The 24,921-nt window shown below is 44.0% G+C and overlaps 2 protein-coding genes across 6 annotated transcripts in view; one reads left to right on the forward strand and one right to left on the reverse strand.

The window, feature by feature from the left end:
* The window catches only part of TPCN1 (two pore segment channel 1), a 35,129-nt gene extending 30,725 nt beyond the window's left edge, over positions 1–4,404 (forward strand). The window contains exons 24-27 of one of the 2 annotated variants that reach the window (XM_088143234.1): positions 50–134; positions 1,029–1,168; positions 2,464–2,544; positions 3,352–4,404. In XM_088143234.1, the coding sequence (XP_087999360.1) occupies positions 50–134; positions 1,029–1,168; positions 2,464–2,544; positions 3,352–3,474 (429 nt within the window). In that variant the 3' untranslated portion in view covers positions 3,475–4,404. The remainder of the gene's footprint in view (positions 1–49; positions 135–1,028; positions 1,169–2,463; positions 2,545–3,351) is intronic. The other variant, XM_088143235.1, reaches the window with a different exon arrangement.
* A 2,919-nt stretch (positions 4,405–7,323) lies between these two features.
* Positions 7,324–24,921, reverse strand: part of SLC8B1 (solute carrier family 8 member B1) — a 33,486-nt gene continuing 15,888 nt past the window's right edge. For 2 of the 4 annotated variants that reach the window (XM_088143245.1, XM_088143244.1), the window contains exons 9-16: positions 24,575–24,622; positions 23,654–23,784; positions 20,537–20,678; positions 19,308–19,429; positions 16,678–16,831; positions 15,569–15,649; positions 14,023–14,087; positions 7,324–11,860 (exon numbers count right to left, since the gene is read on the reverse strand). In XM_088143245.1, the coding sequence (XP_087999371.1) occupies positions 11,663–11,860; positions 14,023–14,087; positions 15,569–15,649; positions 16,678–16,831; positions 19,308–19,429; positions 20,537–20,678; positions 23,654–23,784; positions 24,575–24,622 (941 nt within the window). In that variant the 3' untranslated portion in view covers positions 7,324–11,662. Of the gene's footprint in view, positions 13,942–14,022; positions 14,088–15,568; positions 15,650–16,677; positions 16,832–19,307; positions 19,430–20,536; positions 20,679–23,653; positions 23,785–24,574; positions 24,623–24,921 lie in introns of all 4 variants that reach the window. The other 2 variants (XR_015796591.1, XM_088143246.1) reach the window with 2 other exon arrangements.

Below are 24,921 nucleotides of genomic sequence, written 5' to 3' on the forward strand. Positions count from 1 at the left end.
TTAGAAGAGGAATCTTCACATTGCCACTGACTTTGGACTTCTTTCCCAGGTGGTGATGACAATCATTGTAGCTTTTATACTGGAGGCATTTGTATTCCGCATGAATTACGCCCGCAAGAATCAGGATTCAGAAGGTATGTGGACATATTTGCCATCTGCTATGTCCGTCTTGCTATCCGTCTTCTCCCCGGTAGGCTAGATTCAAATTAATTAAAGAGGCACACACAAATCAAGGAACATCTGATGGGATTTTCCTGTAGAAAGGCAAAGAAGCCATTGTGAAAGAATTCTAGGGAATGTTGTGTATCAAACATCAGACCTATTTATAGTAAACTCAGTATTCAGTTTTTGCATCTCTTTCATCCATCCATGTTGGGCAATGGTCTGGATAGCTCTCTCTTTTGGGCGAAGGACCAGTTTCTACCTATTACTCAGTCTGCTAACGGACAGATCTCATATTAGCTTATTTTCCTCTGAGTGTGTGAGAATGAACTCTCTTAATTCTGAGCAGGAGAAGAGGGAAGAACAGTAGCTCTGGGTTCTGTTAATGTTGGAATGCCAGAAACCAACTTGTTTTTGAACTGTGGCTAGGAAGTTGATGGCTGCTGGCTTGGATGTTGTTTAAAAAGCAGAACTCAGCAAAATCAGCTCTAGGGTTAAGTCTTTTTTCCACTTGCTTGCTGCTTTTCCTCCATTCTGTCTCAGATCTGGACATTTTTGTAGCTCTCTCTCTGTCAGGCCTAGCCCAAGGAACTCCAAGAGACAGTGCAAAATCAGTTCAGCTGTGTTTATTAGCTACAACCTCTAGCAAGAATCTTCCCAGACTGAAACCCCATCTCCCAAGTCAGCCAGCCACAACGGTGTGAATTCCTCAGGGAGGTGCCAGTCTCATCCTCTTGTAGTTCCCACGCTCCTGTGGTGAGCTAAGAAAATGCCTATCTCCCTGAGCCTGGCCTTCATAATTCCATTCCATCATACTCTCCTACTGTTATCTAGCAGCTGGCTTCATCCTTGACTTCTTTCTCCAGCAGAAGACAGTGGGATTGTGTTTGAGCGGGAGGTCTCTAAGGAAGAAATTGTGACTGTCGCCGAGTTATACGGGAGGCATGGCAACACCTTGGCAGCTAGCCATCTCCTCAAGGTCATTTCCCAAATGGACCGGCACCGGGTGAGTCCCATAGGCTGGAATTCCTGCCTTTTCTGTTTTCCTCCACTCTGTCTCCCCATCCCCATGTCCTTCAGGATGAGAAGTCTCAGCATGGGCTAGATCAAATGATTTCTCCAAACGTCACTGGCTAGCCACAGGTGATTGCTGATCCTTCCAAGGGCAGATCAAGGCACCAGTTCTTGTGATGCTCACCAGATTGTTTTTTTCTTGGATCGGTGGAGGAGGTAAAAGAAAAACTCTGTCCAGGATGCTTTTAGGCTGGGCTCAGAAATTTCAATGGTTCTGAACTAACACCAGGGAGACCCAAATTCTAGTCCCTGTTCAGCCACAGAAGCTCCTTGGAGGACTTTGATCCAGTCCCTGCCTTTCAGCCCAAGAGACAATGTGGTCCAGTAGTGAATATGCTGGACTAGAAGTGGGGAGACCCAGGTTCTAGTCTCCCCTTGGGTATGGAAGCTCCCTGGATGACTTTGGGAGACAATCCCTCCCTCTCAGCCTCAGAGCCTGTGTGGAGTAGTGGTGAAGGTGCTGGACTAGGAGTGGAGAGACCCAAGTTCTAGTCCACCATCAGACACCGAAGTTCCTTGTGAGTCTTTGAGCCAGTTCCTCCCTCTCAGCCCAAAAGCAGGATGGTCCAGCGGTGAAGGTGCTGGACCAGGAGTAGGGAGACCCAGGTTCTAGTCCTCCCTCAGCTACAGAAACTCCTGGAGGAACTGTGGGCTAACCTCTCCCTCTCAGCCCAACCTACCTCACAGGATTGTTTCTTGGGGGAAAATTGGAGGAAGGAATGCTTTGTATCCTGCCTTGAACTCCTGAAGGACAGGCAGAAATCCAACAAATAAATAGTGCACATTCTGAGACATCTCACGACCAAGGGCACGTTCCCATAAAATCAACTTTAGCAGTATAATAACCTTACCTTATGTGTGATATTCATATTGAACAGGACACATGGTTTTCCTCTTGGACACACTTCTATGGAAAAGGAAGAAAATTGGGAGAAAGGAAAATGATCTGTAGCTCCTCCTAAAATGAAAAGAAAGAGAAACATCCCTGTGTAAATCCCTCTGTGTCTTTAGCAGCATCTGCCCTGATGTGACACACTGCCAATGAGTTGGACTCCTCTACCCATAATTCCCAGCTAACACTGTCCTTGGTGCTGTGTTAGCTGGGAGTTATGGGCAGAGGGGTCCAGGTTGGGGACAGCTGGTCAGAACAGAAAGTAGAGTAGTCCTCCCATCTAGCTGAGTCGAGGTTTCCTTCTTCTTCTCACCATTTGTCTTCTGCTGCTTTAGCAAACCTCCATGCTGTTCTTGGGCCGCCGATCGAGGACCAAAAGTGATTTAAGTATGAAAATGTATGAGGAAGAGATACAGGTAGGTGGTGTGAGCTTCAGAGGTTGTACACATGGTGCTTCCTGGACTTCAATGGCATAGGGGTATCTTGGGCAGTAATTTTATGGTGGATAACTGAAGAACAGTCTATAGTGGAGTTCAGCAACATGATGTCCATGGGTACCAGTATGACCACATGCACTGCCCTGGATCCTATGGGCTTCCTGCTCCCCTTGACTTTATTTATCTTTAAATTCTTTCAGTCTAGGGCAAACATAAGATAATGGCTGTATCTCCTGTACCAGGAGGTTTTAATAATAACGTGATTGGTGTCCAGCTTCCAGGTTGGTCAACTCTACAACTCCTACATTGGGATGCTGATCAAAACTCACTAACCCTTTCACAAAGAGAGGAACAAAATCCTCCATTGTGGTACTGTAGCTAGAATGTTGACGGTGTGAACGTGGAGCCCTGTTAGGTTGCAACCAAACAAAATGTGTTGCGTGAAGCCAACTGTGGCTGTGGGTAAACCATGTTTCTGCTTTATTGTGTTGCATGAGCCAAGGGCTGAAGATGGGTGAGCCCAGTCAAACCTTGTAGGCCTGAACATTTCTCAGAGTTGTTCACAATAAGGAAAATGAGATTGTTTGTGCTACTTTCTCCTTCTCTGAAGGTAGCATCAAGTGATTCAGGAATGAAAGGTTGGTATTTATCTGATTCCAGGCTTTGCCTCCATAAAAAATTTTGGGGTCTGCCTGATATCATGGCTCCTGTTCCGTTTTCCCTGGGTGGGCATTCTGGTTTGGATGGCTGTGGATTAGTTTAATGATGCCAGTCTTCCATTTTCAGGAATGGTATGAAGAGTATTCCAGGAGAGAAGAACGACAGCTTCCTTGGCATGAAGATGATGAATTGCTCAACCAGGCCTTCCACCCTCCTGGCCTCCGGCAGCGGTCACAAACAATCATCTAAGCTTTGCTTATCGAAAGCAGATTCTCCTATGCATTCAGCCTGGGCTTGCCGACACAGCGACTATAGCCTCCCCTCAATCAGATTTTTCTTTTTTAAATGATCCTAATCTCTTGAGTTTTCAAGCCAGGATGCTGACCTCTTGGGAGAAGTCAACCAGTTTTATTTTTATTTTTTAAATTTAAGCCTTCTCCTTTCTTCTGGCATCTGCACTAGTGCATGGGAGGTCTGGAAGGACTCTTGACCTTGCAGTAACGTTGTGCCGTGGGACTAACGCACAGTCCGGCCTGGCCAAAGTACAGCGGGACTTTCTTTTGGAGAAGACCTGTGGGTTTTCTTCTTGTTGCTGTGTTCTTTTGCAAAAAGCCAGTTGTTGTGTCAGAGCTGTCAGATGCACTGGCCCAGAGAGCTGGGATCCGGCCCATTTGCAAGCAAAGATGACAAGCAGGAGTGCGTATTGAATGTATGTTCCAGCGTGCGCCTGATGTTATCTTTCATCAGGCACTTCTTCAGATGGGCTAGAAATGGCAGGAAGGCTGGTTGAGTCCCCAAGCATCAACTAGATTGCCCTCTCTGCATTCGTAATGAACTAAATGCAGTTGAGTGAAGTCATGTAAAGTATATACCACACTAATTTTCCCCACCCTTTGTAACTCATCAGCAGCTATAAAGACTCCTAGTAGTCCAGTCATTGCTTGCCAGTTTTTACCAAAATGTAGCAAGGCTCTCTGGCATATAACAGGACCCAGGGCCAACTTGGGCTCAGAATATCTTCCTAATGGAAGTGGATTCCTGGTTCAGTGAGATCCTGAACATGTATAAGACTCTATTGTGCTCATGTGCTCACAAACTTTGTCCTGTGTTGGCATAATGATTCTTTCACTTTCTGGGAACTGGAAACTTGAAATGGCACCTTCCTGGAGCCGTTAACAACTACAGCCCAGAAGGCAACCCTGCCAATAGGCATTGTACTAAATCCTGAACTAACCCTGCCAATAGGCATTGTATTAAATCCTGAAGCAACCCTACCAATAGGTATTCTATTAAATCCTGAACCAACCCTCCCAATAGGCATTCTTTTAGATAATGAAGCCACCCTGCCTAATAGGCATTGTAGTAGAGCAATAATTCTTTGACAGAAAAGACAAACGTGATCCAGGGATTGGTGTCTATCAGATTTTGTTATTGATCCTCTTCTGTAGAAATTCCTCAGTCTATTACCAGGCTTGGGGTCTCTTAGGAAGCCCTCTTCCCCACAAGAGAAACAAACAAGTGGATCATATATGTTTTTATCATTCTTTGATTTGGAATAGGAACCTTGGCAACGCCTAATGCTTGTCTCAAAATACGAAGAAGCATTATGCTCATCCAGGTTTGTCTCTGGCTATTATTTTAATCTGGATGGCAAACAGGCCTTCCATCATTCCTTGCAATTTATAAGCAGAAAAGACAGGTTTTTCTTCTTTTTTCTTTTTTCCTTGTCCCTTCTGTATCTTTAGGATCACCAGCCTAAAACAATTAGGAAACTTCGCTTTCTTATGCCTGCTAACTCTCTGGCATAGCAGAACCTAGTTAAAAACAACAAGCTTATTTTCATGCTAAATAAATAATTGAGAAGTGTTGGCTCTGAATAAGCTATTTTCCAGTTGTTGGAGAGAGGAATAGTACACCTTACACAAAGCCAGTGTAAGGGGATGGATTTGAGATAAGCAGTTACCAGAAGTGAAATTTTCCTGTCTTTGCTTATAGCATCTCACTCTATGCTGGTTCCTCCAGATGCCCTCAGTTACATTAATGGCCAGGGAAGATAACAGTTGTACCCTAACATTACCAGTGGACACCAAGTTGGGGAAATGAGAGTTCTTGTACCCATGATCACTGATGATCTTATTTGTTTTCTTCCGAAAAAGAATGAGGATATTTTTTAAGGTAGATGTCCCCAATTTAGATGACCTCCAGGTAGATGGACTTCCACTCCCAGAATTCCCAGTGCCTGCCATGCTATATAGGGCAACTCTGGGAGTTGAAGTCCACCCATCAGGAGTTTATCCAGATGGAAGGTTGCCTTAAGGTCCTTTGGAGAGAGAAGGGGCATCTTAAGAAAAATACTATTGGTTCAACAGGGCATTAGTGTTGACAGTGGAAGGTATTCCTTCCTGATATATCCATCAGATTTACTATTCCTTTAGAAAGGGGGTAGGTTTGCAGAGCTGAACAGATGGGATGTTTTCTAGGGGCTGTTCGTTAGAGATATGCTATGTTTTGGCTCTGAAGCAAAAACAGAATTTCAGAATGGGTAGGGCCATCCAGATCATACCTGTCTATGTGTATGAAAGAGGTGTCTTTCCTGGAGCTTGCACCACCATTACATTTGGAAAATACAAATTTAAATTAGGGAGGCGCTGACTGCATATGCATACACATACTCAAAGCACCTTATTGTACCCCATCAGCCCTTTCTAACTCAAATTTGGATTTTCCTGGGATTGTAGGGTGACGATGCAAGCCCATGAGAGCCACAACTTCTTTAAGGAGGTGCTGATGTTTGCAGGATGCACAACTCTGAAGCACATTTTCAGCTTTGGATCTGAAGTGCCGCATAGCCTCGGAGTACGCACTCGGTTTAGTATTTTTTTCAACAGGAGCCTAGGTGATCCTTATCTCGCTTACCAACCGTTTCGGTGGTGTCACTAAGCAGAAATGAATGCTGAGCACCTTTATAATTTGGACTTGTTTTGCTCACTGGTCAACGAGCCAAACCTGGTGTGCACATGGGGCTCATTTTGCACACTGTGCACGCCCAGGCTAGTTAAGAGGAGTCTGCTTGGCACCACCTAGCCCATCTTTTGCACAGTTCTTTGATCATCATCCACGGCTAAGCAGGTTGTCAAAACCTAGAGTGATGGTCTTTTTGGTTAGCATCAACCAGAATGTGAAGCTTTATTCTAGTGCTCAAATAGTAGTTTCTGCTAATGGGAAGGAGAGTTACTCCCAGTTTGGATGCACTACTGGAAAGTCACAAATACACATATAATATTCAGTTTATCAGCCTGGATGGTAAACAATGGAATATAGTTTTAGATTTTCTTCCTCTACTTGGCATAAGAGATGCTGGCAACTTAATCCCAGCCATTTGTAGAGCAGGATATTTTTTGGGATGTTTTCATTATTTTTGCTCTTGTTTATTAAATAAGCTAAAAATGATTCCAGAAATGTCTTTCTTCTGAGTATCTTGGAAGGAAAAAAAAAAAAAAACGCAGGGACATTTCTTCCTAAATACCATTTTCTCTGCTCTTAACTCCAAAGACAATCACTTGTAGGGGATGAAACACTTGATGGGTTTTGGATACTGGAACAATTTGTATGGCCAATATAACAATGTCTGAAACAGTATTGTATAGATGTTTACAGCACATTTAATAAACTTTCTAAAACCTTTTCCCTTTTTTTCCATCCCCTTTTTTATATTTAGACTATATGTATATAAAAAACCTGAGTTGATTATTTGGTTGCCACCGTATCTAGAGAGATCTGGGTTTGTCGATACGTGCATTGTTAACCTCACGGTTGGATTCCTACAGTATGCTCTCCGTAGGGCAGCCCTTGAAGACGTTCTGAAGACTTCAAATGGTCCAGAAGGCAGGGGGAAAAGGGCATCTGTGGGTGATGCCATAGGACATCCAACCTTAGTTCAAGGTTCACAGTGTCCCACCCAGTTCATAACTCAAAATACATCCTCCTTCCAGCCCACCCAAACCTTAGGATTCAGAGAGAGCAGCTATCTCATGAGTAGGGCTCCAAGGAGATTCCTACATAGATTTTCTACTGCTGGACAAAAGAAAACATCAAATTGTTGGAGTTGTTTCATACAAAGGCATGCACACACCACGGACAAGCCCTGCAGTTGATCGATGCTCTTTATTATTTAAATTGATGTCATCTTACATCAAAGTGGGATGGGGAAATTACAGCACTTAACGCTTTTTTTGAGGTAGATCATTCAACAAAAAAGCTCATTGGAAGTTAAATGTATTTACAAAGATGAGAAAGGATCCGGAGCTGGGGCACCATCTCTTAATCTCAGTTTGCCTCCAACTCACTTGGCTTCCATTATGCTTAGAAAAGAGAGAGGGTTAGTCATAAGCTGCTTGCTATTTCCTTACCAGGTTAGTCTTTGAGTGCCCCCCAAAAGAGAACCCTTGTCAATTGACCACACTGGGAGCGGAAAAGGAAGCGAAGCAGGCTGGGCGTGCTTCAAAAAGGATTTGGAAGACTTTAGACCTTGTATCAGTGCCTGGAAAAAAAAATCTGACAAAAGATGAAGTTAAAAAAAACGCTCTTATGAGCTCTGAAGCATCTGCGTGGGTGGGTCTGTGGGTATAAACATAGACATTAAACTCTTCTGAATCACTTCCAAAACATGCATAACCCCATAAAACATCTGGAGAGGACAAGATTGGAAATGAGAGTTCTGACAAATGCAGCTTCTGGTTTTCTCCTGTGCTAGCCTTCTCTGCTAGAGGAACTTCAGGCTAGAGCAGTGTTTTTCAAACTTGGCAGCTTTAAGATGTGTGGTCTTCAACTCCTAGAATTCCCCAGCCAGTTGAAATCCACACATCTTAAAGCTGCCAAGTTTGAAAAACACCGATGTAGAGTTTGGGCCTTGGCCTTAAATTTTCTCTAAGCCTTTATTGCATAGATGCTCTAAAGAATACATAAATAAAGGTTCAGTATCTGGTAAAACCTGGATGGGGTATAGCCATACCGGAGACAAATTTGAAGCGGAGGCTAATGAGAACTTCTTCCATAGACAAAACTTGGGATTTACAATTTGTTTATGTGTATCCCTTCAAGTCAACCTTGACTTCTGGTGACTATGGACAATTCCTAACAGTTTTCTTGGCAACTTTTTTTTTTTTTTTTTTTGAAGTGGTTTGCCCTTGCCTCCTCCTTCCTAGAGCTGAGAGAGAGGGACTGGCCCAAAGTAACCAGCTGGGTTTGTGTAATGGTATGTGGGAAAGACCTTGGGAGACTGGGCAAAGAGATGTTGTCTACAAGACTGGATAGCGGTGGAGCAAGAGGCTCAGAAGAGACCCTCATTAGTTTCTCAGGTGGTAAAGGAGAGGGGGGGTGGGGGGAGAATTGTACTTTCAGACTTGCAAGATTGATGTCATCCTTGCAGGGTAAACCAGATAGGAATTAGATGAACTAATTCTACTTTATTGTAAAGCTACATTGGCAGAATCTTGCAAGTCTGAAAGTACAATCCTCCTGTTCTCTCCTTTACAGCCTGAGAAACTAGGGAGGGTCCTTTCTCAGCCTCTTGCCCCACCCATTATCCATCTGTGGGCTATGCCACCTCTTATCTGACTGTTCCCTTGGCAGTGTCTCTTTGCCCAGACTCCCAAGGTCTTTCCCACATACCATACAGTTTGTGACTAAGGCACAACTACAATGTACAGTCTCCCAGTTTCCAGCCTGGTGCCTTTATCCCCTACACCAAACTGGCTTTCCAATTTGCTTAAAAAAAAAAGATTTGCTTAGTGATGCTGAAAACAAACTTGTGATACTGCAGCCACAGCTATGTAGGGAAAACACGAAAAAAAGGAATCCCTCTGAAAGTGGATCTAAATGCATTTCATAGAATACAGAACAAAATATTCTGAATAAGCATGCCTAGGATTGCACATATATTTCTATGCTGGCTCAAGTGAAAGAGGTGGTTCATCACCTTGACTTTATGCCATAAAGCTACATCATGGACAGTTCTTAAAACTGGCAACTACCACCCACAGTTCTCCATCAAACTCTTTCCTATTTCTTTTGTCATCTCCAGATGTAGCAGTCTACAAGTCCCATCATCTCTGGCTAGCTAGCAAGCGCAGGACCAGATATAGACCTAGTGAGGTCCTACTCAATGGGAAGAGGTAGAGGGTCCATTTGGGAAGTGCTAACAGAGAATAAGATGGTGTCATGATTCAACTAGGCAAGACCACCACCGTGATCCAGAACAATGATGGGGTACCGAAGGGCTACCTTTGAGTAGAAGGTGTGAATGCATGCAGAAAGAAAGGGCCATGAGAACCATACAGGAAGGCTTAATTTACGTGGACTTTCATATATGAAAGTATAATAAAACTGTCACAATAAAAAAAAAAACTTAAACTTTGAGAGGTCTATTCAAGCTGTGAGGTCCTAAACTGTAATTTACTTAGCTTACGCTCTGAAATGGCCACTGGGAAACATTTCTCCATTGCTCATCAGGTTGAATTGTCCAAGGAGGTGACATTGGCAAGACCTTTTGAGCAAGAATCCCTTTTTGATCTGTTCTCAAGGGAAGACGTGGTCTGAGCAAGTTCACCCGCAAGACTACGCAAGGCTTCCAGTGTGCTGTTGCCCAACGTGGAGCCCAAATCTTTGTGATCTCGCCTCAGATGGTCGAGAAATGGCTGAGAAAGAAACTTGCTCCACTGTTTCTTCACTGCAGAGGCACCTGTTTCTTGCTGACATACAGATTGTGAAGCAAGTTTTCCTCGGCCACCTCCCAGCAGCTGCATAAACCATATTTGCACAAGGTCAACACCCAGTCTGTGCAATTGATGACTCAGCCAAATGCTAATCCACCAGCTGTGGGTGACAAAAAACTAGGAGATCGGTGAAAGGCCTATTTTTGCTTCAGAGTGCAGCAAAAAAAGAGAGCAAGTCGAGAAGAACATGTTAAGCCATGATGCACAGCTGGGTGGGCACAGCTGGCTGAATGAATCCGTTGTTAATTGTGCAAGTAAGTCAGGGTGCAAAGGTCCCAGAATGCTTTACTCCTCATTACTGACTTAGCAAGAAGAATGAAAAGACAAGAAGAATGAAAAAGAATTGCTCAGCCACTACTTTTCTGCAAACCACCTACTGTGTTTGAGGGCATATGGAGAAATATCTTTGATCCTATTAAATATGTATCGTATTTGCTCACCCAGCACAATAATAAAAGGAGAAAGAGGAAATGGGGAGAATAAAATAAACAACGCTTTTCAAAGGTGTCAGAAAAATTGGGAGGGAAGAGGAACCAAGAACTACACAGAATTGCTCATGCCTTTTGCACCCAAACAGTTCTTTTGCCTCATTCCGATTAACAGACCTGCCTTCAGAGACAATGAAAAATGTCCTTTCTTTGTCTCGTGAGCTTGCAAAATCTATCCCTTCTGTATGTCCCTTTGAAAAATGCTGGCTATGTTCACACATCATGCTTTCCCTGGTCAGTTACAAACCTAGCCGTTTCATTAGTCCATCATCCCAGCCTTGTTTAGTTTTAATCCTGGTTTTGTAGCTTAGTATGTTGGATGAAGCCAATCTGTTTAGATGATTTGCAGGTCAGGGTAGTTATACAAGCCTTAAAAATGGGCTAATGCAATAAGGTGGGGAAGCATGCTGGTGAACACACCCAAGTGATCTGTTTTTCATAGGCTGCTGGCACGTGATTCCACCCACCTTTCCATTTCAGAGTTTTGCTACATATCAACACAGCAGCAGGTCTACAAATATGCCTCGCTCGTGGATGGAAAATGCCATTTGGTGCCTAAACGTCAACCTTCACAATCCGATCACTGGAAAGACAGTTTTTTCTATGCTTTTTCTTGACAAAACTCTATCTTAATAGCCAACAGCAGGACGGGGCAAACAAGTCAAGATGGCAGGGTCTTACCCGTTTCATAAGAGTCTTGAAGGCACCCCTGCTAACAACCAGTGGTCACAGTTGATGGAGAATTCAGTCCATACTTTGGATGCGTTAAAGACTCAGTTCAGGAGCTGAAAAATACGTCTAATAAAATTCATTTCTTAAAAAAAAAAGGATACCTTAAAAAAAGTATTGCTATCTAAATAGTGTGTTTTCCGTAGAAAAGCTAACACTGACTGAGATGGGGTCTCAAGTATCCTGCAACCCTGGCTTGGTTCTAAAATCCCAGAATCACATAAAGGGCTCTGAAACAGCTGGATTGATGCAGGTCTGTCACAATGCTCAGGGTTCCACTGATCGTCCTTCTCTCAGCGGCCACCATCAAACCTGGCTACCAGGCCCTCTTGAGAACTTGCCAGCAAGTCTTTGTCTCAGAAGGCACCATTTTCAAGTAAATAACAGGATCCAATGCAGGTCCAACCTTTGGTGATGTAGGCGAGGTCTTAAGATGAGATGCCTCGTTTAGACGGTGGGAATTCGGATCACCCTGAACTCTGTCAGCAGTGCAACTGTTAAGAACACCAGGTAGTACGCAATGAGGCAGTAGCCGTAGCCATGACCCAGGTGAAAGCACTGGGCAGGTACAGAAAGGAAAGAAATTATCAGGCTGAGGCCCAGGGCTCCTGCTAGAATCCATACCAAGAGGCCATCCGACTCCAGCTGCAAAGGAAGAAGAAAAAGGGTAGAGTAACCACTTTGTCCGGATAGAGGAAGAACCTCAAAGTTCATCTAGTTCAGGGTTCCTCAACCTTAGCAACTTTAAGATGGGTGGACTTCAACTCGCAGAATTCCCCAGCCAGCTGGGAGTTGAAGTCCACCCATCTTAAAGTTGCTAAGGTTGAGGAACACTGATCTAGTTGACCCTTCTGCAGTGTTCAGGAAAGCCAATTAAATCACCACTGAGAGGGGGCTGTCCAGCCACTTCTCAAAAGCCTCCAGAGACGGAAGAACCCACAGCCTCCATAAGTCCAGGTAGTCCTCACTTACCAGTGGTAATTGGGACTGGGAACTCCATTGCCAAGCAATGCGGCCATAAGGAGTGATGTCACATGACCGCACCGACTTACAACAGCAGTTCTGGCAGTCCCAGTTGCTGTCATTAGGCAAATCCCATCCTGCAGTCACGTGATTGCCATTTGCAACCTCCTGCCAGATTCCCTGTTGACTTTGCTTGTGGGAAGCTGGACATGAAAGTCACAAATGGGGATCACGTGACCAAAGGGATGCTGTGATGGCCGCAACTATGAGGACCCATCATAATACCCCTTGTTCAGCGCCACTGTAACTTTGAACAGTCACTGAATGAGTGGACATTAAACACGAATTACCTGTACTCTGTTCCATTCTTGTACAAGTCTTATCATCAGGAATTTTATAATTAAATGAAATCTAGTGCAAATTACACTCATTATTTCTGATCCTAGTTTCTGTCATAAAAGAGTTCCTAATCATCTTCCCCATGACCCCCTTTATGCATTTGAACACGGATATTACGTTTCCAACTATCCCCCCAATCTTTTGTTCAGACCGAACAACATTATTACCTAGTCATATAATGAAACATCTTCAAGCAAGCCACCGAGCTCAGAGAGCACCAAGGACTCCACAGTTCTCTAGACCTTTTCTAACCTGTCAATATCCTCCTGGAAATGAGGCTCCCACAACTGTACACCATACTTCAGGTGTGGTCTTACCAGTGGAGACCAGAGTGGAATAAAGATTTCCTACTTTTTTGACCCAAGGCTTCTTCTAAAGCAGCCCAGAACTGCAGTAGCCCTTCTAACAGCTGTCTCACACTGCTGTCTCGTGTTCCCCCGAGGAGACATTTCTTAGGGCCAACATAAAACACATCAGGAAAGAAGTTTGACCAGGTAACCAGTTAGCAGGACGGGGAGGTAGGTCTTCTCACTAGAGGTCTTCAAGCAAAGGTGGACAGGCATCTGCTGAGGACCCACTATCTTTTCTGCATTGAGCAGGGGGCTTGGATTAGATTGGATCCTTCTCGCTTCCAAATCTTTCTCCATCCCTCTCCCAAGCTGTGGTTACACATTCTCAAGAGATGCCAAACTGTAAAGACCCCACACGGTAGAAACAAAATACATATAGTCTCTTGGCCTTCCTGAAAGCAATGCTCTTAAGGCATCTTCTCCCTCCTCGTTCTAGAAACGCGCAGTCTCTCTCCAATCAACGTCTTGAAACCAAGACATTCTGCACGCTATTCATTTCCTATTTAAGGCCCTGGTTCTCCGCTCAGGGCAATATCAAGCACAACAAATCATAACACAGAAGAACGTGGCATTCAGAAGTCGCAGGGGACTGAGCAATAATGAGCCCCAGCCCACTAAAACTCATAAAAAAGGTAGGGATGGTGATGGACTGGGCTTAACACCAAAAGAAAGCTTATGCCATGCAGATGTTTTCTCCATCGGTTACCTGTCCAGCCAGTAAGGAAACCAGGAGAAGGCGCACCCGCCCCCTTTAAAAATGATCCATGCGCTCAAACCAAAGCCCTGCCTCTCGATCCCAGATGCCACATTCCGATTTGAGCAGATGGATCAGTTCCCAGTGGGGAACAGCACTCTGCCCATCTCAAATGGCCTCTTTTGAACGTTGATTGCATCCAAGGGCGTGCATTAGAGGAAGCTGCAGCCGTTCACCAGCTCTTCGGCAGGAAAAAATATTGCTCATCCAAGACTGCTCTTCCTGCTTGCCAGATGGTTTTATTTTCAGCCGTTTCTCTTCTGCTTTCCCCGTCAGAAGAGCAGGGAGGGAATAAAGGAAGCAAATAAACACAATTGCAAAAGGAAGGTGGACTTTCATACCCTGACTACTAATTTGCTGCTGGTCATTTGCAAAAGGCAGCCAAGCCCGACGCCAACAAGCATATCTGGGAGCGAGTTCAGGAGGAAACGTTTCTGCCAGGAAGAGTAACCCATTCCGGGGGGCTGAGAGTTTTCCTAACTGGATCTGCTGGGTGCACATTCACCCCAGGAACAGTAGTATGTTGGAAATGTCAGGTTTTTCTCCAAGAGTGGAAACTTTTCCCTTAGCAGCACCACTAGGGAATTTTACGGGCTATGCAATAGCCAGTTCTTCGAGGAAATGGTTAGAAAATGGGCCAATGGACTTTAGACTGGGAGGGAATTGAATTTATTATTTTTTTCAAACAACTGCAGCCCTCCAACTGTGAGACTGGGGCAAAGTCCTGGCTGGGTTAGAAACCCATGTAAAATGCTGCCTTGTCCATGGAATGATTCACCTGCAAAGCTAACATTTTGGGCAGAAAGGTTGGGCACAAATCAAAGAGACAACACCAACACTGTGCCAAAATTTGCCTAGATATTTTTCCCAAAAGTTTTCTTCCCTTGCCCCTTGGTGGGGTTTGTTTTCCTATTTTTTTTTTTTCTCCAGGGTGCTGGGAGTTGCTTTCCCATTTCTCTTGGGGGTGTTCTGGAGCTGACTCAATTGTTGGAGATGGTAGAGGGGGGGTTTGCTAATATTTTTTGCAACCTCTTGCAACCACCTGGCCACTGCAGAAGTGCAGGCCTGCTCCATTCCACCCTGGTGAAGGTCTGATTTTTTTCTCCTTTAAAAAAAAGTTTAAGAAGAACATCTTTCATCACACTAAAGGAGAACAGGTTGGAAAAAAATGTAGGGTTTTTTTCCCCTCTGCATGGTGCTATATACAACCTCCATTTATATCCAGTTTACAGGAGATGAGAAATTGTACTCAGAAATTTAAACCTGGCCAGAGCAAATTGTACCAAATCAGTTTGATAGAAAAGGGATGTGATTATTAAAAAGCAATTAGCACCCAGCTATTTGAGCACTCCATTTTTTAGTTATGATTGTTAAATTATTAGGAGACATTCCTGGAAGTTGAAACCTCTTTGTGATCTTATCACCCACACCAGGAACTGCCTTCTATGAATCTTACAACAGATAAATGCAGGATGGGAGAGCTCTCAAAATGACTATTTATCAAGGTAGCTACAATGGAGCTTCTGGATCCAGAGGCAAAATATTTGCAAATCAGATTTGTAAGACAGGTAATGGGGAATTCTGCTGCCTTGGACCATAAAGATGGATTAGACTGATCCTTGGTGTGATCCAGGTGGTCTCTTCTTATACAAAGGGTAGAGAGAAAGATATGTTTTCCCGTCTTGAGGAATCATCAAAGCATCAGAGCCAAATGTAAAAAGCTTTCTCCAACTAGATAGCCTCCAGACACACCCAAACTCCCAGTCCCTTAATACATCTGGAAGTGAGGAAATCAGTCTTGGAAAAGCTGTAATACAAACTCTAAGCGGATTCATCCATTCCACCGAACAGACCAACTTCCCCATCTACAAAATCGTAAAAGGATACTGAAGATAATACCCCCAAAACAGGCTGAAAAAGCCATCCGGGGATAGCCTTGACGCGCCATGGTGAGGTCGGAGAACATATCTGTGGGGAGAAAGAGAAGAAGACAGACTCAGCATAGAGCATTCAACTCCCAAATAAAGATCTGGTGTTGGAAGGATTTTTGTTTTCAAATGGCTTTGCACAAAACTGGCCAAATCTAAACCATCATTCCGTTAGCCATAATTGACTGGGTTTGCAAAACACACCATGCTTAAACCAGCCACCTGAGGGCTTAATGCGATGTTTAAAATGGGGCCAGATGTAACATGTATGTATGTATGTATATATGTATGTGTGGAGAGAGAATAACAATACAATGGAGATCTTAGTACTAAGTCATCAGCACAAGATCAAAATCTTTATCGTACAACCAATACTTTGACGTCATTTGCTGAGTTTTTGTTTTTTGTTTTTATGTTATCCTCAACTCCGGATGAAAAAGTCAAAGAATGTTAGGCTTGTAATATTGACCTCCTAAATTGTAATTCATATCGACAGAAGACTCTTCTCTTTTCTCTATTTCCAACACTCTAAGTCATCTAAATAATAGAATGTCGATAATTTTCAATTAATACCGTATAAATATTGTATAGATGATATCGGATCGTATAGAAACAATACAGTGTATTAAGATTTAGGACAGTGTAGGAAAAAGAAAAAAGAAAACACTAAAAAAAATAAATGAAATGGGCTGTTCTCTTGGGCATCCCATGTGGGAGAAGACAAGTAACTTCACGTTTCATGGCATCATCGTGCAAATTACATAATTTACATCATTTGCACAACGTTTGCGCATGAGGTCATCATGGTTCTAGCCCATCTTTGCCCTGGTCAAGATCCAGTCAACTCAGTTCCCACCCCTTCAATTCAAACCCCGTGGAACAGGCCCTCAATTAACCCAAGTTAACTGTCTTCTTTCAGCCCTGAAGCTTGGTCATCCAGTTGCTAATTTTCTTTTGACCTACCCTACATCAGAGGGTTGTTGGGAGGTTAAAAAGCAAAAAGAGCAGAGGAAGGGAAGGTAATAAATCATAGTTGGAGATGAGCCCATGATGGCTTGTTCTACTAACCCCCAATGCTGTTTCCCCAGGCCAGCAGTGTCAACCCCAAGACTGTGTTGCTTAGACGAAAGATGACACCTAAAGTCTGCAGGATGTTAACCACTTCGGTAGCTGCTGCGTTGATCCACATGGCACTGACAAGGAATCCCAGAAAGGCAAAAACCTGTTGCCAGAAGAAGAGTCGGAAGAGAGTGCAATGAATTCACACTTCCCATTAAACCATGGTTTTGTTCTAGCATTGCCTATTGAATGAGCTGGAGTCAGTCATGCAGTCAAGCAAAGTGATTGCAGATTTTTCCTTCCTTCCTTCCTTCCTTCCTTCCTTCCTTCCTTCCTTCCTTCCTTCCTTCCTTCCTTCCTTCCTTCCTTCCTTCCTTCCCTCCCTTCTGCCCTCCCTCCTTCTCTTTTCTGCCTCTCTGTCTCCCTTCTCTCCCTCCCTCTCTCCCTCCCTCCTTCTCTTTTCTGCCTCTCTGTCTCCCTTCCCTCCCTCCCTCCTTCTCTTTTCTGCCTGTCTCCCTTTTCCCCCTCCCGCCCTCCCTCCTCCCTCCCTCCTTCCTCCCACCCTCCCTTCTCTTTTCTGCCTCTCTGTCTCCCTTCTCTCCCTCCCTCCCTTCTTTTCTGCCTCTCTGCCTCCCTTTCTCCCTCCCTCCCTCCCTCCCTCCCTCCCTTCTCTTTTCTGCCTCTCTGTCTCCCTTCCCTCCCTCCCTCCTTCTCTTTCTGCCTGTCTCCCTTTTCCCCCTCCCGCCCTCCCTCCTCCCTCCCTCCTTCCTCCCACCCTCCCTTCTCTTTCTGCCTCTCTGTCTCCCTTCTCTCCCTCCCTCCCTTCTTCTTTTCTGCCTCTCTGCCTCCCTTTTCTCCCTCCCTCCCTCCTCCCTCCCTCCCTTCTCTTTTCCGCCTCTCTGTCTCCCTTCCCTCCCTCCCTCCTTCTCTTTTCTGCCTGTCTCCCTTTTCCCCCTCCCGCCCTCCCTCCTCCCTCCCTCCTTCCTCCCACCCTCCCTTCTCTTTTCTGCCTCTCTGTCTCCCTTCTCTCCCTCCCTCCCTTCTTCTTTTCTGCCTCTCTGCCTCCCTTTTCTCCCTCCCTCCCTCCTCCCTCCCTCCCTTCTCTTTTCCGCCTCTCTGTCTCCCTTCCCTCCCTCCCTCCTTCTCTTTTCTGCCTGTTTCCCTTCCCTCCCTCCCTCCCTCCCTCCCTTCTTCTCTTTTCTGCCTGTCTCCCTTTCTCCCTCCCTCCCTCCCTCCCTCCCTCCCTCCCTCCCTCCCTTCTCTTTTCTGACTCTCTGTCTCCTTTCTCTCCCTCCCTCCCTCCCTCTCATTTCAAGCTGGGTTTTTTTGCACCTCTAGATGGCGGTTTGACTTGGGAGGGACATAAAAATGAAATCAACAGAAACCACACAAGAAATCATGTCCCTGCCCTGCGCACATGCATCACTCTAAGCCACAGCTGCAAGGAGCCAAGCCGACAGGAAACAGTGGTTTTAGGGGCACCATGCCAACCAATAATGAATACATTTGAAAACATGTATTATGGCTCACTACAGCTTTTCCTAATGTAGGGACTCTCCAGATGTGTGAACATAGCATGGTATAGCTGAGGATTCTGGGAGCTGAAGTCCCCATGTCTGGATCGAGAAAGATTCCCTTAGGGGAGCCTGGACTTGATCCAGGTGTTTGCACAATCTCTCCTCTTGTTGCATTCACATTTTTGAAGAGGTTGGACAACTTGGCTGGAGTCTAGCTAAGGGATCAAGGAGGAACAGCTGGATCCACAAGGTTTCAATCTGAACTACTTTGAATTCCAAACATCCCATTTGGGGCCAGAAAAATAAATAGTGTGTTTTGAGCAGAGTGGAAGCGTCCCAAACTCAAAACAGAGCTGTTTTGGGCTGAAGAGAAATGCTCAGAACTGCCCATTTTGCATTTAAAATGGGATCTTCATGTTTGAGATGCTTCCAGTCAAAATGTTTTACACACCCGAGCGCTGAGGACCAGAAAAAGAACTTGGAAGATAGTGTTTACATGGACGAGCAAAAAAATGTTCAGTTCTGATTTCTCCCCAGAAGCAAATACTTTTATTACACCAAGAGTCCATTTCAAGACCAAGGGACTCAAAATATTTTGCAATAAGGAGCAGTCACTGTAGCAAATCACTGTTAGGGAAGTTCATTTATTCTCCCATTAAGCTGGGCGAGAGGAAAAGAGATGATGAGATCATCTACTAACTAAAAAAAAGTCATCATCTTTGCAAATAAAAAGAACTCCAGTTTGTCCATGGTGAGTCCTCTTGGAAGACTAGTTCAATGCATCTGGAGAGTTGCTGGTTCCCCATTTCTGATTCCATTCTTTATATCCTTTGACACATCCAACACATCTGGAGGTTGCTTACATTGGGGAAGGGTGGACCAGCCAGTGCTAAGACCTGGTTCTCACATCAATGAGCCTCGATTGTGGTCAGCTCAGTTTCGGCCTTACCAGTTTGTGGGAATCCAGCTGTGACGGTTTGTACATCAGGGTTTCTGGAGTGGTGGAATTGTTTGGCAATTCCAGAAGTGGAAGACACCAGGTGGGGGAACGTCTAGACTGAGTTTCACAAGAAGGATTCCAACCACATCTGTAGTACTCCCACCTCTTCCCCCAAGACTCACCAAGTGGTAGCGGGGTGGTTCTTCATTTTTTGTGGTGCAAAAGATGACCGCAGCTAAAGTAGCCCCAACCAAGACCACGAGACCCCAAACTGGGAAGACCCCCTGGAACTTGTAGAGACCATCTGCAATAAAAACACAGCCTCTTAAACCAACCCCTGGTGCCCATTCTTTGCCAACCCTTGTAAAAAGGAAGGCAGTGGGAGAATAAGAACATTTTATAAAGCATTTCCACATCACATATGCCACTCAAGAACCCAAGTTTCTAGGCGGGTGTTGAATATCTCCAGAACATAGCCAGCTATCTTCTAGAAAATGAAATTGTAATGCCAACTAACAGTGGCTGCTTATCAGCCCTTTGAGGTCGAGAAACAAACACCAGAAGAATTCCAGGAACGCTCCTTGCAGGGTATACTAACAAAATCTTGAAATTCTGCCAGAGATTCTCTCTATCCCATCTTATATGACACACACTTAAGACAAGATTACAGTGGAACCTCGGGTTACGAACGCTTCTATTAACGAACTTTTCGGGTTACGACCAGCTCCGGCTGCAAAATTTTGCCTCGGTTTGCGAACTCCGCCTTGGGGTACAAACAGGATACGCGGCCATTTTCCCTCCCGTGACACGGTCCGCGGCCATTTTTCCGCCCCTGACACGTGGTCCGCGGCCATTTTTCCACCCGACACGTGGTCCGCGGCCATTTTTCCACCCCTGACACGTGGTCCGTGGCCATTTTTCTGCCCCTGACACGTGGTCCGCGGCCATTTTCCGCCCCTGACATGTGGTCGTAGGGAGGGGAACTCTCCCTCCAAGCAATAGCCGCCTCCCTGTCCTCCATGCCAGAACAGATTAATGGTAATTACATTGAACCTTATGGGGAAATTTGCTTCGGGTTGTGACCAATTCGGGCTGCGACCAGAGTCACGGAATGAATTAAGTTCGTAACCCGAGGTACCACTGTATTTTGAGTTTCTTTCTCATTCATCCTTCAGTCTCTAGACTGCACGGTCTTCAATTCATCTCAAAATTCCTTTCTACTGACATTTCAGTTTCCTGCCCTCATCCCTGTAATGTGCCCCTTCTGAGAATATTAGGGAGTGAAATGGGAAAAAATACACACGCGCACCCACAAAGGGGTGCTCAAGATTAAGACAAGTCATCGTCCTGCTTGCTGTTAGCCATCTTCCTGATACCTAGCAGAGTTTGTAGAGGAAAGTTGGAAACTTACAGGTCCCAGATTTCAGGGTGAGAATGCAGATGAGTGGGCCAGTGACCAGGTGCAGACAATTCAGAGGCCGCTTCCAGTTTTGATCTTCCCGGTCAGGGTCAACAATTGGTACTGTCAGCAAAAGGACCAATTCCACAGGAAGCTGTGGAGAGAAGAAGTTCTCAGCAGGTCACTCAAAATGGAGATCGTTCTGCATTGTTCTGCACTTCTGCAGAGGACTGTTTGAATTGAGGAGACACTTGGGGGCACTGCAGACACTCAGTTATGTCTGCAAGAATTCATAGGAAAGAGAGAGAAGAAGAGAAACAGTGTGTGTGTGTGGGGGGGTACATTGCTTTTTTCCTGCTCAAGAGCTGTGTTTGGCCTTGGAATGACATTCTAGGCCAACATTCAACTCAACAAAAGTCCTCTTAAAGATCTTTATCAGGGTCACTGACCAGCATTTTGTAATTTTTGTCAAAGGCTTGCCGAACTCAAATTGATATGCAAAACATTTTCTAGGCGATGGATAGAAATTAAAGGGTCAAACTAAAATGTACGATTAAATACATGAAGTAGAAGACCAAAAAAAAAAAGTCATATGCTTAGAGTTAATTCACTAGATTAGAAAACATCTTTGTGAATAAAAAACCAAGATGCTAAAATACTAAATGAATACTGTATATATTTAAACAGACTTGTTAGCAGAAATGGCACAACTGACCTGTTTGGTCAAGGATAAAATAGGAAGTACTTTTAGAAAAGGCTGGAAACCTTTTCTGGACATTTTGTTGAAAACAGAAAAAAGTGAAATGGTGATTTGTGGATTTGCTGATTGAAAAAGGGGTTGGATATGGGACAGAAGGAATTTCTGTAATGTAATCTGAATGAGGGAGGAGGCATAATAACTTTATTTATAACTGCTGCAAAGATCAGAAGTCGCTTCTTTAATTAACATATTCTTTTCTTTTCTTTCTTTAACTCAGTGTTGTCCAAACTTGGCCACTTTAAGATGAGTGGACTTCAACTCCCAGAATTCCCCAGCCAGCATGGCTGGCTGGGGAATTCTGAGAGTTGAAGTCCACTCATCTTAAAGTGGCCAAGTTTGGACAACACTGCTTTAACCGTATTGCTTCCTTCACTTTTTATCTTTTTTCTTTCTCTAACTTTTCTTTATACGTTGTCTTGTTTATCTGTTCTCTACGTAAAATTTGTCAATAAAAATCAAATCATATATAATAATAAACAAACTTGTGATCACTGACCAGTAACACACAACAGAAAGACATTAAGGACCTAAAATCAATAAAAAGTACTCTTGATCTGACGACACTTTGTTGTATCAAATAATCCCCTTTGTTGTTGCATTACAAATTAGAGTCCTAATGGTTCGGGAAATTACACGTTGCCTCCCTAATGGAGAACATTCTTTTATCCACTCCAAGTAAATATATTAGCTATCCTATAGATAGAGATGGCCTTATTGGGAAGGAGGAAAACATTTGGAAGCTTTTCTTAAGAGATGTCATCTTCAAATTGCATCAGGCTACAGTTTCTATTATTCCAGTGGTGGCTTCCAAACCCTTCCATCTCCCACAAAGAGGCCTTCAAAAGTGCTGTTCACTTATAAAATGTCCTTGTTCCTTATGTTTCAAACTGACTGCTTTATCACGAGAGATGTGAAGTAGTCACAGCTCTGTCTGTAGTTTTACACACGGGAAACCACAAACATGCGAAACCAGAGGGGTTGGACTGCATTTATTAACAACAAATGGGAAACAATCGTTTTGCGTTCATGTTTGCACACCTTCATGTAGCCCTAAATGTACTGAATGTGTCTTTTTTTTTTTTTAAGAAGGAAGAGGAAGTCATGAACTGTTTGTCCTTAAAAGATAATAAAACTAAAACTGCGGAAACGTCCTGTGCTTTACAGAGTTCAACAGGAAGAGCCCAGTCTGAAGGATCTCTCTAAATGTCTATGCAGCAGAAACAACAGAGGGATGGAATGAAAATGGATGGAGAGAAACAGAGAAGAACACACATTTCCCCCTTAGTTTCATGATGGGCAATTTGGAAATGATAACATGTATTTTTAAGCAAAAAAAATTAGCTGGGCTCACACTACATATTACATTAGACTACAGGTTGGAAGGCGAAGATAATTTAGCTTAACTCTACCCAATCCAGGTTCCACTATTTTAGTGTCCTTGACAGATGGCCCTGCAGACTCTGTTTAAATATCTCCCATGTAGAAGAATCTACTATCTCCAAGTCACTCTCTTCTCTTGTTGAACATCTTAGTATTAGAAATAGTTTTCTAGCATCCAATTCTACATTTTCCTGTCATTTAAACCCCTAATTTCTTGTCTTCTGGAACACCTCTGAACAATTCTGCTTATGATAGCCCTTCAGATGTTTGAAGATAACTCCCATCTCTCTCTTCTCTTCTCCAGGCTAAACATACCCACCCACCTCCAACCATTCCTCAGAAGATCTTCCTTCCCACCTTGGTTCTCCTCTGGACACATTCCAGTTTGTGTGTCCTTCCTAAAATGGGGCACCCAGAACCAGATGCCATATTCTAGGTGTGGCCTGAATAGAGAGGAACAATGACTTCTCTTAATCCTGACAGTATAGTTCTGTTGATATAACCTAGGACTGCATTTGCTTTTGTTATGTCATTTTTTGGGGCAACCATAACATACTGTTGGTGCATGTTCAGCTTGTGATCCATCAAGGCCTCCAGATTCTTTTTGCGGTTGATGGCTCAACATGTGGGGAATAAACCACTGCCCTAGAAGTTGTTTGAACCGGCTGTAATATTAGGCAATAACATGATAGATTGTTTAGGCACAGTCCACTGGGTCTAATGTGTTGTGTTGAATGTAGCTTTGAGATTCAGTGAACAGCTGTATCATTTCTTAGAGGATTCTTCTGCATCCTAACATTCTTAATTTTGGACCGTATCCCAACAGGATTCTGGGGCTTGGTCCAAGACAAATGAATACTATCAAGGCTGAAGACCGCTGGGTTAGAGGGCAGCAGATAGATGCAATTTAAAGGCTTTTAGATGTCCCTTGGGGAGAGTTTGGTAGGTAGAAGATTTTTTGTTTTTTTAAAAAAAGGTATAGCCCTAACCTTGCAGGCCTTGAGCAGTTTCCAGTACCAGGGTTTCCTCCTCCACTTCCTATAATCCAGAGGATTGATGGACTGAGTCAGAATCTGGAACGTGGTCTCCTCTGAGGGCAACAAAGGTTGGTATTCTTCCTCTGCATAAGTGAAGGAAACAAAAAGCTATGTAAGTGGGCAGGAATCAAGATTTCCCATTCTCTCTTTTTTGTTGTTTTGGTGCCTTCAAGTCAGTCTTGACTCCTGGCAACTGCCTGGACTAGTCCCTTCAGTTTTCTTGGCAAGTTTTTTGTTGTTGTTGTTCAGAAATGGTTTTGCCATTTCCTTCTTCCTAGGGCTTAAGAGAGAGGGACTGGCCCAAGGTCACCCAGCTGGCTTTATGCCTAAGGCAGGACTATAACTCATGATCAGGTTCTAGCCTGGTGCCTTAATCACAACACCAAACTAGCTCACCTCATTCTCATATCCTTCCCCCAAAAAAGAGGGGTGGCAGGATCTTTGAAGTTAGGAAAGGAAGTCGTCAAGCTTTCATCCAATGTGCTATCATCTTAAGAACAACTACTGAGCAGAGGAGATCAAATAATATGTTGAACCACTGAATCCCATCATCTCCAGCAAACACAGAGGAAGTTGTAGATGACAGAAACTTCACTAAGGGTGGTTGGGTTATTTAGGAGTAGCTGATAAAACTCTACTCCAGATAAAAATCTGCAAAGACCATGGTAGACTTCTGCAACCAGAACAGAGACTTCATTTCCTCCCTTCAGAAGATCCTCACGAATTCAATTATTTGAATGTTTATCAAAAGCGTTTCTGCATGGGAAGCAATGGAGCAGCTTGTAATAGGAAAATATTATGGGCTACACAGATAATTAAAATCAATTCTAAACATTCTGCATGCTCAGAAACCAAAAAATGTAAATGCCTCACCCCCATTCACGCTTGCAGTGTCTTCCTCTTCAGAATCTGTTGAAAGATCTGCACAGAGAGAAAGAGAGAGAAGTAGGAAATGCATTTATTATATTTGCATACTACAAATTTTGAGCTTCAGCTACAGCGTAAAGCAAGCTGATGGAGCATCTAAGGCAACTTGACCTAGCACAATTTGCTCTGGTATTTCAGACAGACGAGATTGTCCCTTTAATTACTTCTTAGCCGGCCACTTTGTAACAGCAGTTGCCACAAACTAAACTCCTGTCCTCCATCCAAAGCAGAAAGGCTTGCTGCAGAGAAGATGATGATGCTGAACCCAACTCACATCTTTCCTGACCTTTGGC

Source organism: Python bivittatus, unplaced genomic scaffold (genome assembly GCF_059951505.1).
Source record: "Python bivittatus isolate LINGU-HERP-01145 unplaced genomic scaffold, Pbiv_v1 ctg000280_np1212, whole genome shotgun sequence".
Classification (NCBI taxonomy): domain Eukaryota; kingdom Metazoa; phylum Chordata; class Lepidosauria; order Squamata; family Pythonidae; genus Python; species Python bivittatus.